Here is a 16,086-nt window from a genome sequence, read left to right on the forward strand (position 1 = left end):
ATTATATTCAAGGTCAAACCTAATTTCAGTAAAACCAGTTACATGTAGTTTCTGTGTAGTTATGGAACAATATAGGTACTTACAATAAACATCCATCCTCACACTTCCGATCAAAGGGATATTGAGCAGTAGCAGGTATAAATAAAAGGATATAAGTATCATTTATCTTAATCTTTTATTATCGTTAAAAACTAAAATAATTAGCCTATGGATCATAAATATATTAAATTCGGTTAATGTCATTTATAATAGGTATAATGTTCAGAATTATATCCATAATTTTCCATTGCTCATATGTTAAAAAAATAACAGGACGTTATGATTCGCTTACAAATCGTAAAAAAATAATATAATCAAGACGTAAATATGATTTACTTGAAGGGCAAAAATAAGGAATAAAGTTGCACAAGGTACAAGATTAGTGACCTACACAAAATATTTTTATTTTACACTAACTAAGTACTTAGTTAGGTACCTATTTCATAGAAAATGTTGTGCTTATCTGAACAGTTAAGATTTAATTCAGCTATTATCTAGTAAACTTAATATTATCTTTGCTAATAAGAAGGAGACTGCCTTTGTATATTCTGCTTTAGCGGAAACATCCTGATGGCCCCTTTTATTGAATAAATACGAATTAATCCCGGTACTAAGTAGCTACATCATCATTTGCTTAGTTCGATTTTGCCAAATTCTTGTACGAGTCTAGAAATGTATTTACGAAGAATGTCTTGTCTCATTCTGCCAACGTCCAATACTTCTTCGTGGTTTGCTTCTGTGTCAACATCGTAATTGGTAATGCACTCGTTTGTTATTAAGGATAGCCCAAATACTTTCATGTCGCAGTGTCGTGCTGTGATCACCTGAAACGAAAGATAACATTTTACTTAAATATAATTTTATCTATAGCATTTTAGTTAGAATATGTGATCAGTATTGGCCTCCATCACCTACGTATTGGCGTCATATTATCAATGATAAGATGGAAAGGATTTTCTTGTAATAAAATTAAAAGGACCGCATAATAATTAATATCTATTCTATTCGGAAATAACAATCAACCCTATTATTAACCTAGGTAATATATATATATAGTTATTAATATCACAAAAAAAATTATAGTTAGCCTGCAGACTGCACTTAGTTACTAAGAACTTAGTAGATAGGTACATTATCCTGATATATACTTAAACGTAGCTTTTTATTTATATTTTTCTTAATAGTCCTTTGAGTGAATGGTTTTATTTATAATTTTATTTTTATACCTCATGTACAGTAGACATTCCAACAGCGTCCACGCCGACCATTTTCAACATTCTCAATTCTGCTACTGTTTCAAAGTTTGGTCCTCCTAAACATGTGTAGACACCTTCTTTGACGATATTGTCGAAGTTTAATTCCTTTGCCACCTAAAACATAAAACAACATATTATTAAGTAATAACAAATACGCCTTTAATATAACGACATTGTCCTGGTGGATATTTTAGAAAATTTAAATCGGATTTGCAGCATTGCATGAATTGTAATTAAGGTCTTGAAAGATTTTAATAAGGAATATGCCATAAAATTGTGATATTGTGGCCATTAACGTGAGATGATTGATGCGCCTATGCGTGCATGCGCATCAAACCACGCTAATATTCGATGTAAGAAAGCGTGAGAGTTGATAATAATTATTCGCGTATCGCTAATGCACGAGCTCGAGCCACAGTTATGAAATAGGCTAACATTGTAAAGTGCAATATTTCCTTCATTAGGCTGGAAATGAAGTAATCAAATCATGCATACTAAGGTACATCATCACCAAAGTGTTAAAATATGCGCCGCAACGTCTTCATTCTGTATATGATTATAAATTGCGGTGTTTTAGTTAAATTTGTATAATGTATGTATTGTTTTGAGAAATATTGCATTTTAGTGTTTCATAAAAATTAATCAACATCAGAGGTACCTAGTTACTATATTATATTCTATTTCAAATATACCTAAAGAGTTAAAAAATACTGAATTCTGTCAGGCATATCGACCATTCCTTTTAAAATCTACCCGGAAATATGAAAATGAAATTACCTTTTTAGCGATATTTCTGTATTCATAATTGTAAGCTTTGCTCATAGGTGGGAACCGAGGTCCAAACCTCTCGTCATTGGGTCCATGAAGGGGATTATTGCCAGCGAATCCCATCATATTAATGTGATCGTTTACAATCACGATGTCACCGATTTTGTAGTTAGGGTTCAATCCTCCGGCTGCGTTGGTTGCAATTAAGGATTTTACACCAAGCAGTTTCATTACTCGAATGGGAAGGCAGCACTGTAAAGAAAGCGGTTGGGTTCAGGTTCTATAGAATATGAATAGATTAACAAAATTTTAAAAAGAGTCTTAAAACAATAGTAGGTAACTAAATGCGTAATAAAAAATACAATAAATATTACTTTAAATGTCCATGGTTTGTTTTTATAACATTAACGAATTATAAAACTCGCCAGCTGTTTTTATTTACAGAGATACTAAAAATTTAAATCCAAAACCTTCAGGCTTCGGGCAAGTTGTACATTATTACATGAATTTATTTTCCCTTGTATTTAAAGGAAAAAAATATTGTTTGCGTACTAAGGAATTTTATATACTTCTGAACTAACTCTTTATAATGAATGGCCTATTGTAGGTACCGAATTACCACGGCACCAACCAACTTAGAGTACCTACCTACCTACGTTTGTTATGTAAAACATAATTAATTATGTATAGGTACATTATTATTTACGTGGCTTATTAAGTGCCAATTTTAATTAGTCTTCGGTAGAGTAAGATACTCTTTAAATTTTGTAAATGGTAGATAACTTAGAAATGGACATGGAAAACATAAGTCGAGTGATATAAAAATCATTTCATAAGCCATAAATACTACCTACTACAATAAATCTGAACATAAAAAATCATGTCACCATTCGAGATTAAACTTTGCTTTTATGTCATGTTTTTTATCACAAACCATATTGGTTCGACAAGATAATATGGAAATGCTGACGTATATTCCCAAAGAATAAATCGTATTATGATAATACGCGAGGCACCGCTCTCTGTCGAGTTCGAGCAGATAACCCCGTCGCTGGGGGTCGTCACAACTACGCGCCCTTGCATCATCCTATTGAATATTTTTTTCTGCTTTACGTCAGTAATATTTTGTATTATTTGCCTGACTAAAGATAAGAATAATTTCATTATTGAACTATATTTACTCTTAACATGTTGTCTGTGTTAATCTCAGATTTTATCTCCCTGTAAAGCTATTTATTTTTCTGCATTCTGCCTCGAATGAGAGTGCAAATAATAATAATAGTTTAAAAAAACTAAAAAACACGCTTTTTATAGAAAACCGAACTAAAAAATAGAAATTTTTTATCAAATTAGTGTTAATAAATCTACAAAGTTTGAACGAAATCTGGCCGTTTAAAGTGGGTCAAAATCGCGCCCAAAGAAGTCGGTTACATAGTCGGTAACATACAGGTGAAGCTAATATAAAGCGTGTAAAAATACTAACATTTTTATTTATAAATATTTTGATTGAAAGTACAAAAGTATTTTTTTAAGACAAGTAGAACGGAGTAAACAGGCCTTTCCAGAAATTTCTTAATAATCTCAATCACAACAGAAAAATATTCCAAACAAGTGTCAATCTCAGCTTATCAGCATAACGCAATGTGCCCTTTAGAGTCAAGTCGATTCAAGATACATCTTCTGCGGTGAACTTTTATTTATAATTAATTTGATAAACTCTACCTTCCATAGAGGGTATCCTTCGTAATAATGGAAACGTCCTTGCATAGCCACCACCGGGATATCACCTAAACGACCAAATACAAGACGACCGTGATGACCCTCTACTGTACTAACAGGGAAATTAGGTATTTCTTCATATGGAATACATTCTTCATCTGTTATGTTTTCTGCCAACGAACCTGGAACAATATAAAACATATAACTTTATGGATGCATACCGTACCTAATGTAATGTCAATCAATTTGCTTGGATAGGTATTAGGTAAGGTTTAAGGCTGATGGAAAATTTTGATAAAGTGCTCTTAGTGCTTCAAGATAATATGTTTAGATAGATGCAGGAATAGCTACGAGATAAAATATTGAATAATATCTAAACACAAAAGGTGAGGTAAAGCAAGTAACTAGGTATGTGTTACATAAGCGAAAAAGAAAATTGCGATCGAAATTTATAAAAAAAAGTATTTGCTATTTCACACTATAACTCATATTTATATAAGTAGATTAATATTATTAAAAAGTGAAGACAAAGGAAGGAATATGTGAAAATAATAAATACCATCTTTCCAATACGAACCCATTCCAGAGCCACAAATGATTCCTATAATAGGTCTAATTTTTGTCTTCGATAACAGGAAATTCGAAATCTCCTCCAACATTTCATAAGAGTACCTGAAAGCAAATAAAATAAATATTATATATAACTAATCCATCTTTCAGTTCTTCCCAACATCGTATAATATGTAGTAGGTAGAGATTTAGATAATTTTCTAATATTTTTACGACATTGATAAAAAATTGTGCTACACGTTCTGATACAAACATGAAACAATGATTATACACGTGTTTCTCCCTTTATGCTATATTGCTTTAATGAATAGAGAATTATTTCATGTCAATTGGTTAAATTGGATTAAAAAATCATAACCGTATTGTAGTTACGATGCAGTATGCATTTGAAATTTGCATTTAAGATAAAGTTTTTAGATAGGATTTATTTAATCTCTTACTATCTACCTACTTAGAATTCTACGATATTTTTTTTTATAAATAAATACTGAGATATTTACAACAGATATTCTTACATTAGTATTGAATTCATAATAACATTCCGAACCCTACGTAGGAAATAGATATGCAAATCTTGTCTTGAAAAATATATAAAAAATGCATATGAATAAATATTTTAGCAAACGGTTCAATCAAAACAATTCGTTATATATTCAATAGGTATAATATATTTTCATACTATGTATTATCTAAGTATAACATCATAAAATAGCTCTATGTATATTTTGGTAGGTGTGGCATCATCACATAATATGTTGACCTTTTCTTATCTTCAACGAACGTTTATCTAGAAATATTATGTGAAAGATATGGCAATCATCAACGGTTTTTTAGATTGCATAGATTTAATATATTATTTTAATTAAGTGATTAAAGAAAAGATATCCATACTTAATATTATAAATGCGAAGGTAACTCTGTCTGTCTGTCTGTTACTCAATCACGCCTAAACTACTGAACCAATTTTCATGAAATTCGGTGTGGAGATATTTTGATACCCGAGAAAGGACATAGGCTACTTTTTATCCCGAGAAAATGACGCGATCCCGGAAATCCCACGGGAACGGGAACTATGCGGGTTTTTCTTTGATTGCGCGGGCAAAGCCGCGGGCGGAAACCTAGTTATCTATAAATATATATGTACATACATTTAGTCATTTTATGACTGTCTGTATGTTTGTAAAAGACGCAAAAACTGTTTGGTGGAAATTAATGCAGTTTTCACTGATGTGTGGCTGAGGAGAACAGATATGGGACCTTCTTTATAAGTACACCGACTATGATACTACAAAATATAAAATAATCCTTTTCTTTTACAAATTTATTTGTTTCTATGTAAAATATTTACAATCGCAGAATAAAAGAGATTAGATGAGCCGTTTGATTTATGAATCATTTTTGATAAAATCTGTTTGTTTGCCATTTAAAAACGCTATATATAATCACTGAAAGTAAGCTGTTTATAGATAATGTGTGCATTATTCCTTAGTAAAAAACAGATAACGTCGTTAATAATAAAATCAATTATGATACAATAATACCGTATCTTGCATAAGTCTTGTATAAGTATCTATAATAGGATATACTACACATTCCTGACATAATGTGATCCATTCAGCTTTTTGTATATTGTTTTGCATAATAATCAATTCTGAATAATGATCGCTTATTTAACACAAAACTCATTTTAAAATGAATGATTGATCGAATACAATTAAATGTATTGCAGGTATAGATAATAGAACTAATAACCTAATATGAAATTTAATTAATACTTAACAATAAATACCACTCGAAATCTTGTTTGGTTGTAGTAACTAGTATGTTTTATGTTTTTAAAATTATTATATAAGATAATCTCTACATAAATTACTTACTTTACAAAATTATTTTATACTTTACGGTTAAAAAAAATAAATTTGAAGGCGATAAAGTAAAAAGAAATAAATTTCAATGTACTAATTACCCATTTATTGCTTCACTTTTACTTCATGTTGATCTACTTATAATTTAACTGGTCAGCAAGGATAATAAAATATTTACAATAATATTTATGTTTATAAAAATGTTGTGTTCAAATAGCTTCCTATTGCATACCTAATTGCAAAATCACGATTGCTCTACATGATTATTGATTCATAAATTGTTTCAATTTATTTATCATATTATTCCTTCTATTTATTTCTAAAATCTTGAACCAATTTTAATGTACAAGCAATATATTGTCGAGTGTCGACCAATAGAGTTCAATTAACCCTTTTGATTTCGCACATCGCGATCATGAACTAGATAAATAATAGTCAATAATCAATGATGTAACATTTAAATATTTATCTTATTTGTTTTCCGCTAATAAATAATTATCTACTAATTGAAACTTACATTTTGTGTCCATTTCCGTTGGTTTCCGTTTCCACCTCGGGTAAGGCTTTTTTGGCCGGTGGAAAAGCCTTGGTTCCGTTCATATTATTCGCTTTGACAGACATCACAACACTAATTGATCAATCAAATAATTTACAATAATTTATCGAGAAGAAATGTCCACAGCGTTCGATAACACACAATAAAATGCGATCGTTTGATCTCACTCAGTTTTATATAGCAATTGGTAGTCGCTCGTCGGTAAACAGATACCTACTTGTTAAATTCTTAATGATTGGTAGATACTTGATTTTTTACATCAGTCAGTTTTTATCACACGCATATAAGATATGTGTCAGAAAATAACTGTGTTTACTTATCTATGGAGAATCTGACCAGACATGAGAATTAAAATTTATAGAGTGTAGTTAGATATACCTAGTATGTATTTCTTATGAGTTTATCAAAATTTTGCTCGTTGTAAATTGTTGGTTAAATAATGGAGGAAAGAAACAGCATCATATAGAAAATATTAAACATTATTAAACACTACAGGTAAATTAGCTTGGAGAAATTTTTGCGTTTGTAGTAGTGTATGGTCAGCAAATAAAATAAAACAACATTTTATTTTTAGTTTTTATTTTATACAGGGTTACTTGTAAAACACCAGCAACCTCGCAGGACAAGATAGCTAACATCATAAGTAACAACATTTGTTCTACGACTTTTGGCATAACGCAATAAATTATTTTTAAATGATTTTTTAAACTTTTATTGTACTCTCCTTACATTTGTAAGTCTATGTTCTATTAATTATCGGATGGACGACGCGACGCCCCCTTCCCCCTCTCGTTCGCTTTTTGTTTACGTAATTTTTGGGAGGCGTAGAGTTTATAATATTCAGACGGAAAATTAAATGAATATTTATTTTTGTATGAAAATAAAATCTAACAAATTATCAAAAGTCGAAATGTTGTTACTTATATGATGTTAGCTATCTTGTCCTGCGAGGTTGCCGGTGTTTTACAAGTAACCCTGTATATATAAGGGATTTTAAATTAAACTATATGTGTTTCTCCTCTGAAAAAGATGAGACTTTATTTTAATATTTGCACATTTAACATACATATAACTTTTACATTAACAATGTTACTAAAATGAAAAATTTACTAACCTGAAAAAGAAACGACATTTAAAGTTTAATTCTTTAGTTTGAGAAGTCAAAGGCTTGCCTCGACCATGTTTTAACACTGGAGCCATTTTGAATTAACAATATAAAGTTACAACACTTACACACAAATTAAACACTAGATAAGGCCCTGCCTTCATACAAAACTGCTGAATACGCCGTTCGCACGGGAATAGAATGTGGATGCGATTTCCCTTAGTTAGCATCCAAGCTTACGTCTTTATAATTATTAAACTGTATAAATTCATTCTTTAACTCCGGTCTGCATCGTGCAGACATGGGTGTAAAAGTCTCATTTTAGCTATTAAATGTAGTTTTTAAGTACCTACATCTGAGTTTTCATTTGGGGCCTCCGGCTGCGGGACATGTAATTCACTTCAACAAATATTATAACAATAATAACAAATAATAACAACAATCAACAAATACAAAATTTATCAATTAAACTACGTGTACATAATAATTATAATTTTTGAATGAAATGTGCTTTATGTTCTAACGGTACCAAACGACTGCACGTGGCACCTGCGGACAGCGTAAACTGGTTTATTCTGGTTTTGTGCGTGTTTCCACTTTCCACTATCAAGTGACGATTTATTTATTTGTTTTGTTTCGTTATTATTATGGTCAAATATTAATTATGAAACAAATTATTATGGACACGATATTTTATTGTTTCACGGTAGTCGCCTTGTCGTTTGCTCAAGGACGTAAAATTGAATGATATATTTTTTTTTATAAAGTCAAAACCATTTTCTTTCAAATAAAAACTTGTTTTTATTGAAAACAAAAGTGTTGCTAGGAATAAGTATAAAATTAAATAGTAATGTTAGGATATCGAAACATTTTTGTATAGGCCAGAACGATATAGTGGAAACGCGCTCTAAGATCTGAGTAATATACACACCACTACATATGCAAAAATTTCTCCAAGCTAATTTACCTGTACCTACTCTGACATAAAAAAAGCTAAAAACATATACAGAGTTGTTTGCCATATCATTATTGTTTGCCATGTAAAATTCCATTCAATCATAAAACTTAAACACCAAACATAAAGCAGTTTGGTACCTAATCCAGAGATATTAAACAAAAAGAAATGAAGACAATATTATTTTTATTTAAATATCTCCAATTACCTTTAAACTGTTTAAATAATACGCTACTTTAAGCTTGAGTAAAAAGTTAGTATAGTTGGCTAGCTACTAGTTATTATTCTGTGGTATAGTGGCAAGTTGGTTGTATTTTTGTATGCGGCATACATAATTATAGAAGTTTGACAATCTACTTAATCATCAATTAATCTAAATGAATTTCTCTGTACACAGATAGTTTTTATAAGTGTTAGAGACAGAATATGAATAAGGTATTTTTGTGAAATTATGTGTCATTTGTTATAACAGGTTTCTGGGTCAATCATGAAGAAGTTCATGGACGTACATATTATGGTTAATGACCATTCAAACCAGTTTACTTGCGAATTTTTTTACATATTAACATTGTGTTATTTAAACTCAAATTCTGGTTAACTAATATACAGAACATAGTAGACCGGTATCACCGCAAATGTCCAACATTCCTACATACATAATAAATTGGATATTTTAACCATATTAAATTAGTTAAAACATAAATATTATACATTTTGTATATATTGTGGTAGAAGAAGCTTAACAATAAGACTGCAAATAAAATAAATATTTCAGGGCAATTTTCACACACCGCACGTTCTGATCCCATACTAAGCTTTCGCTTGTGTTATGGAAACCAGATGGCTGATAATCATATATAATATATATTATTTTAAATAGTATATACTTAGATAATGAACACCCAGACATAGAGCAAACATTTATGTTCATCACACAAATATTTACCCTGGGTGGGAATCGAACTCACGACCTCTGGGCTTGGAAGGCAGGGTCACTGCCAACCGGTCAGTCATATAGAATCCAGCAAAATGCAAAGAAAATTTTATAGTACAAAATCGTCAGTCAGATACTTTTGCATTTTTTAAATAAATGATTTAATAAATACTTAGTTGTAGATATTATCTATCTAAGTGTATTTTTTGATTCCAACAATCATTCTATAATTTATTCGAGTTATGTATTTTGTAGATAAGTCCGCAATTTAATATTTTCTGGTTATAATTCGAACATTTAGATATATATCTACAGCAATATTTTGTATGAATAATTTAAACCTAATTTTTTTTTATGAATAGAGACATCTTACAATATTTACTTATGAACTAGTCTCAAATAGTGTTAAAATTTTCATTAGCGCTTAATAAAAAAATAACATAAACTTCATCAAAGTTTTCGGTTTAAAATTAGAAATGTTTTTATGGGATGAATAAGCAAAACATGTACGTAAACTCTAATATGTAATAAAAAGTGCGAATTTATTGGTCTGAGCGAATAGGTACTTACCCATTGAGCCCCGAACGGCCCGATCGGTCTACGACACAATAGATTTTCTATTGAGTCTGTGATTCCGGGGCCTGAGTTATTTGATGAAATTGCAATGTTCAGAATCTTCTTGTAGGTATGTCCCAGCAACGAATCACGGGTTTACAAAAACGAAGAAAATATTATATAAATAATAAATTTTCAAAAACGCTTTTAATAATTATGATTAAATCAATATTGTATTGGATGATGTGTCTTGTGTGTTTTATTTATGTTTAGGTACATTATTAAACGGGTACTGCCACAGGGTACTGCACACTATATGAAGCTATATGGCAAAGGGAAATATTAAATAATGAAATATTTTTATTTTCATTTTTTTTAATTTTCATTAGTAGGTATAATAAGCAAATGACCCGCATAATAATAACTATATGGTGAGGTATGTAAGTAAAGGTATGTATTGCCGAAACCCAAAATGTACCAGAGTGAACCCTTATATTGTTATCTATTGTATAGCTTTACAATAGATGTATCGATCCCGATCTCTCTTATTATATTCCTGGCGTATTTTTAGAAGGTCACTTATTATGAATGTATTTGAATATCATGTCTTCACATTATATTGTTACTCAAACGCCTCTATAGTTTTTAAGAAAGGGAACATTAGTTGGGATTTTGTCACTCACTTGTAAAGACCTGAAATGTGGTTGATAATATTTTTTTTAACTTTTACATTCATAATCAAGCAAACTATGGAAAGACCGTCTAGTTTTCCACCAGGTTTAATATAAATTGATATTATTAATATTGTTTATTTTAATTATTTTAAATTGTTTATGCGATTAGTTCATACTTTTATTCTAGGGCCACCAATATTCCCTATACTAGGTAATGTTTTATCGGTGTGGTTTAATTTAAAAAGGTTCAAATATCATCATTGTGTTTGGAAAAACTGGTCGAAAAGATATGGTAATTTGCTTGGTTTGAAGCTTGGTTTTGTGGACGTTGTAATTGTTTTCGGAAAGAAATATATAAAAGAAGTTTCTGCAAGAGATGTTTTTGACGGTCGACCAGATGGCTACTTTTACACCATGAGATCATTTGGAAAGAAACTGGGTAAGCAGAACTGCACTAATTTATTAACACTCGTCGTTAAGTTTATACTATTTATATATTTAAAGAAATTCAAATCTTAGCAATTGATTTTCATCAAACCTTAAAACTATAAAGGCCTACCACTACGACACTGTAAAACCCTAATAATTGCATATTATTGTCCTTTTATACGCGGTATAAAAGTTGCTCTACATTGCTCTATGTAGCATTTAAATTGTGTATTTACTAGGTTCTAACTAAAATTATCGCGCTATCATTTCAAAAAACTATTCCTTATTCTTCTAAGAGCCTTTCAATTACATACATATAGTATTCAATTTGCTTGAAAATTGTAATAGCTTAGAATACGAATATTTGATAATCATATTTTATAGGCATCGTGTTTTCGGATGGTACCATTTGGACTAAAACAAGACGTGCTGTACTAAGATGTCTCAAGAACTTTGGATATGGTTCACGATCTATGGAAAATAACATAAGCGAGGAAAGCAACGCACTCGTCGAACTTCGAAAAGCTGACGCGGGGAAACCGATTGTAGTAAATCACATGTTTGACGTCGCTATTGTTAATATTTTGTGGAAGCTTGTTGCAGGCACTAGGTTTGTTTTATAATTTTCTTCTTAATTATTGATTTCATATAAAAAAGTTAAATAGGTATATTTAATAATAATTAAACATCACACATTATAGGCATTTTCCAACATAGAAGAATATAGACTAGGGATGTCGAATTCCAAATCCTTACGAATGGAAATTTCTTATATTTCAGATATGATTTAAGAGATACACGCCTAATAACCCTGTGTAACCTTATAACGCAATCATTCCAAGTCGTCGACATGAGCGGTGGAATTTTAAACTTTTTGCCCTTTCTAAGACATATTTTCCCAAACTTAATTGGTTATACAAAATTAACGGCAATCCACAACAATATTTACAAATTTATAAAGGTAAGTACTAATGTCTTGTTGTTAAAGGTTTTCATTTTTTTTAACCAACATTCATTTATTATTATAACATCATTAATTTTGTTTTTAATTACTTATATCGTAGGATAAAATTGTTACAAATACACAATTATCACATAAAATATAGGCGTGATATTTTTAAAATTATAAATATCTGAAGTTATTCTAAATATCATAATTGTAGTTGAATAGGTCATGGACATGTTATTATGATTTAATTTAATGTCGTGTTTGCTATCCGGCATCATTTTATATTTTCCTAATGATAAGAATTAAATTCTGTTGTCATATAATTTGTGTCTCCTCATTTCAATTACATATTAATAACTCTCTTATTCCAATTATTTTGCAAAATAGTTTTGAAGCATTAGAGAAGTGTTCTACGATCTAAAAATTTGTTTTGCCTCGGTTTATTAGAAATATGTACATATTTTCTACGAATTCGTTCGAATTCTGTTTTGGTTTAACACACACACAAACAAGGAATACAACACATGTGACGACATTTATTTCAATTATTTATGTTCGCCAACCACTATTAAAAAGGTTTCTTGACGTAATGTTTAACAATACGATAAAACACATTGTTGCCAATATTTTAGGACACAATTACCGATCATCGGAGAACGTTAGATGTAAATAAGCCGAGAGACCTTATCGATGCTTTTCTTATTGAAATGATGGAAGATAAGGAAGAATCATGTACGTATTTCAAATTTTTCAATTGTTATCTAATACAAATTTAACATTAGAATATAATATTGAGGTATTTCCTAACTTGTTGACCGGAACATAAAACTCTACTATATATTTATAAAATTATGTGGTATACCTATGTGATATAACTAAACAAAATGCTGTGAAACTTAAGAGATAATTGAATTTTACAATTGTATACACATAATACACATATTATGAAAAGTACATTTCCAACCAGTAATAGTAAAGGATATATCGCTTCATGGCCTCTATCACTAATTACTTGTATAATTATCTGATTACCCCACTAAGGGAAAATAAATATTAATTACGATAGTAGGAAGTAGTAAAATATAGAACATGTTTACAAACACACTTGTTACGTTTATTTATGATAATGTAATTTATTTATACATATTTTCAACTGAATCGAGTGTTAGAAACCTAATCTAGCGAAGCGCTGCTGTTACCTATTCTCATATTATGTCATAACTAAAGATTAACTGAGAGAAAAAAAATTAACATGATGATTCATAAAATTTTGGCCATTTTCAAATGAATATTTTCATCCCGAAAATTAGGCTGTGTAAGTTTATCCAAAATCTTGTTAATCTTGTAAGTTTATCCAAAATCTACATTCCTATTTAGATATACTTACTTAGGTAGGCTACGTAAAAAAATGTTTTCGAGCTTTTAATAATCGTACAATTTAAATTAATGAATTAATATGTGATTATTCAATAATAATTTATATTATAAATATATTAGTCACAGACGAAGAGCTGCAAGTGATATGTCGTGATTTGCTCGAAGCTGGTGTGGAAACAGTTAGCAATACGGCTGTATTTATGTTACTTCATCTTGTACGGAATCAGGATATCCAAAAACGACTACAAGCTGAAATCGATACTGAAATCGAATCGTCTCGCTTTCCCGCCCTCAGTGATCGATCCAGGTATATTGTTACTGCTGTTATATAAAAGGTTATTTTTCATTGTAATACTAATAATAATGTTTCAATGATGTCCCATTTCCTTAGATCATTAAGTAAATTATATATTTATTATTTTTTATCAAGTAAAAAATTACTTAAAATATTCTTGACTGCTCGATATTAGGTTAATATTAAAATATTATCTGGTATTAAAACTAGAACTCATAATTATTTAAAATTCAAGAGAATAAATAATTAAAAGGCGTGTCAAGCTTGGATATACTTAGAAAAATTTAAATCTTCAGCAAATCAACAAAGTAATATAATGGTTTAAAGTAACATTATATTTGTATTTGTATAGGATGGTTTATACAGAAGCGGTGATTTTGGAGACTTTGCGAATATCTAGCGTAGCAGCAGTCGGCATCCCCCACATGGCCCGTGAAGATGCGCGCCTCGGAGATTATGTTATACCTAAGGTACCCACCACTTTATTAGTTATCACAAAATAAATTTGTATACATTTAACTATAATATTCAAGTTATAATAATTATAAAAAAAACTCTCGCTTCTCGTACAATATAACACACTGTTCACAATTTCAGGAGAAGAGCGATTTTTTTTCCTTATTTATGGATATATAGGTTAAGCACATACTTTGAGAAATATTTAATTTCTTTTGGATAAGAAATATTGAATTCGTCTAATCTTCACGAAGTCAAACAACGTTAGATACATCGATGTTATGTGATAAAAAGTATTTAATATTTATCTCGCACTCAAATACACGGGTTGTTGTTAGAAATAATTTACGTTCATGCGTAAGTTGCAATCATATCGAATAACAAAAAACAGAAGCGTTCATAACATCATTGTTTTAATGAACTGTTATCTCAAATGTTTGTTGAACTTTTGCTTACTTAATAAATAACATAATGATTTAATATTTATTCATTTTACAAGGGAACATTTTTGTTGCTGGCAATACACGATCTTCATAACGGAGTTCATTGGAAAAACCCACATGAATTTAAGCCAGAGCGTTTCATTACTAAAGAGGGTAATTTAATACAAAGCGAAATGCTAATGCCGTTTGGCACAGGTAAATCTAAATACATTTACATTCATTATTATTTGTTAGAAATGTATCAATCTATATTAATAATAGAACAACAAATGAATAATGCATATCGTTTACATTTTCTATTTTTCTCAAAACAACTCAGACACCATTAAAAACTGGAAATAAAATTGTTTGGTTACTGATATTTATTTTATTACTTAATTATTATTGATTGGTTACATAATAAAAATTCATAAATTAAATCCCATGAAACTCTCTTCCTCTCTTCTAACCGTATTCGTATTCCACAGGTAAACGGCGCTGTATTGGTGAAGGGTTAGCTAGATCCGAGCTTTTTATGTTTCTAACTCATCTCTTGCAAAAGTTTAACCTGAAGCTGCCCAAAGGAGATCCAATTCCAACGACAGAGCCGGTAGATGGTGTCACATTATCAGCTCAAGAATTTAGAATCATCTTTGAACCAAGGCGTCTATTTTCGAAAATGAAGCTTTAACTTGAACTTCATGAAATTACCATTAAATCTTTCAGTATTATATTGAATGTACCTACTTAGTTATTTTAGAAGGGAAATATAAATGTCATATCGATCTGGAATGTGTGTATATCAAGCATATTTACTGAAGCAGTAGAAATAGTAGAGCTTTTAGCTTTGAGATTAACATGTTAATTTGCCGACCTTTTATATTATGTATTCAAATTTATTTTTAATGTTTGTATTAATGCAATAGCCAAGTTAATTGTGACAATAGATAACAGGTTAAATGTGCAATCGGTTGAATTGATGAATGCGTCGATTCCAAAATTGTATTCCTATTTAATTCTGATACCTAGTTAATTTTGAATTGATGAATAAATGTGATATTCACCATGAGGTCAATGTTTTCTTTTCCCCCTTTTTTGTAAATTTAATTTGAGTATTATAATGCAATTCGCGCTTACAATTCAAAACGAAATTGTTTCCCCC

The 16,086-nt window shown here is 30.0% G+C and overlaps 2 protein-coding genes and 1 long non-coding RNA gene across 4 annotated transcripts in view; 1 reads left to right on the top strand and 2 right to left on the bottom strand.

Annotated features, from left to right (window-relative positions):
- LOC149483991 (uncharacterized) overlaps window positions 1-16,086 on the bottom strand; it is a 418,879-nt gene that overhangs the window by 371,546 nt on the left and 31,247 nt on the right. The window lies entirely within an intron of this gene.
- On the bottom strand, window positions 159-6,933 carry LOC149484034 (purine nucleoside phosphorylase-like). Of its 2 annotated transcripts, none has more exons than XM_089701534.1 (6): window positions 6,735-6,933; window positions 4,360-4,454; window positions 3,786-3,964; window positions 2,073-2,315; window positions 1,266-1,409; window positions 159-863 (listed from the first exon to the last, which is right to left on the bottom strand). In XM_089701534.1, the coding sequence occupies exons 1-6, from the start codon at window positions 6,836-6,838 to the stop codon at window positions 666-668; spliced, it is 963 nt and encodes a 320-aa protein (XP_089557660.1). In that variant the 5' UTR covers window positions 6,839-6,933; the 3' UTR covers window positions 159-665. The 2 variants fall into 2 exon arrangements, with proteins under 2 accessions (XP_089557660.1, XP_089557659.1); XM_089701533.1 differs by having other exon boundaries at window positions 4,342-4,454.
- On the top strand, window positions 10,949-15,983 carry LOC149484035 (farnesoate epoxidase-like). The gene is made up of 9 exons (XM_089702048.1): window positions 10,949-11,099; window positions 11,184-11,435; window positions 11,810-12,035; window positions 12,206-12,386; window positions 13,007-13,106; window positions 13,872-14,058; window positions 14,399-14,516; window positions 15,002-15,140; window positions 15,413-15,983. The coding sequence occupies exons 1-9, from the start codon at window positions 11,021-11,023 to the stop codon at window positions 15,613-15,615; spliced, it is 1,485 nt and encodes a 494-aa protein (XP_089558174.1). The 5' UTR covers window positions 10,949-11,020; the 3' UTR covers window positions 15,616-15,983.

Source organism: Colias philodice, chromosome 12 (assembly GCF_061535455.1).
Source record: "Colias philodice isolate Cphi_HAF_F1 chromosome 12, ilColPhil1 Martin Lab GWU primary, whole genome shotgun sequence".
Taxonomy (NCBI): Eukaryota; Metazoa; Arthropoda; class Insecta; order Lepidoptera; family Pieridae; genus Colias; species Colias philodice.

Excerpts from the sequence above, each read along its gene's own strand:
- LOC149484034 (XM_089701533.1), bottom strand. The coding sequence starts at position 6,838 with ATGTCTGTCAAAGCGAATAATATGAACGGAACCAAGGCTTTTCCACCG. Across the intron at positions 2,316-3,785 it reads AAGGATACCCTCTATGGAAG|TGCTGCCTTCCCATTCGAGT; the intron begins GTAGAGTTTATC and ends CTTTCTTTACAG. Across the intron at positions 1,410-2,072 it reads ACAGAAATATCGCTAAAAAG|GTGGCAAAGGAATTAAACTT; the intron begins GTAATTTCATTT and ends TTTATGTTTTAG.
- LOC149484035 (XM_089702048.1), top strand. The coding sequence starts at position 11,021 with ATGTGGTTGATAATATTTTTTTTAACTTTTACATTCATAATCAAGCAA. Across the intron at positions 11,100-11,183 it reads ACCGTCTAGTTTTCCACCAG|GGCCACCAATATTCCCTATA; the intron begins GTTTAATATAAA and ends CTTTTATTCTAG. Across the intron at positions 12,387-13,006 it reads ATATTTACAAATTTATAAAG|GACACAATTACCGATCATCG; the intron begins GTAAGTACTAAT and ends CCAATATTTTAG.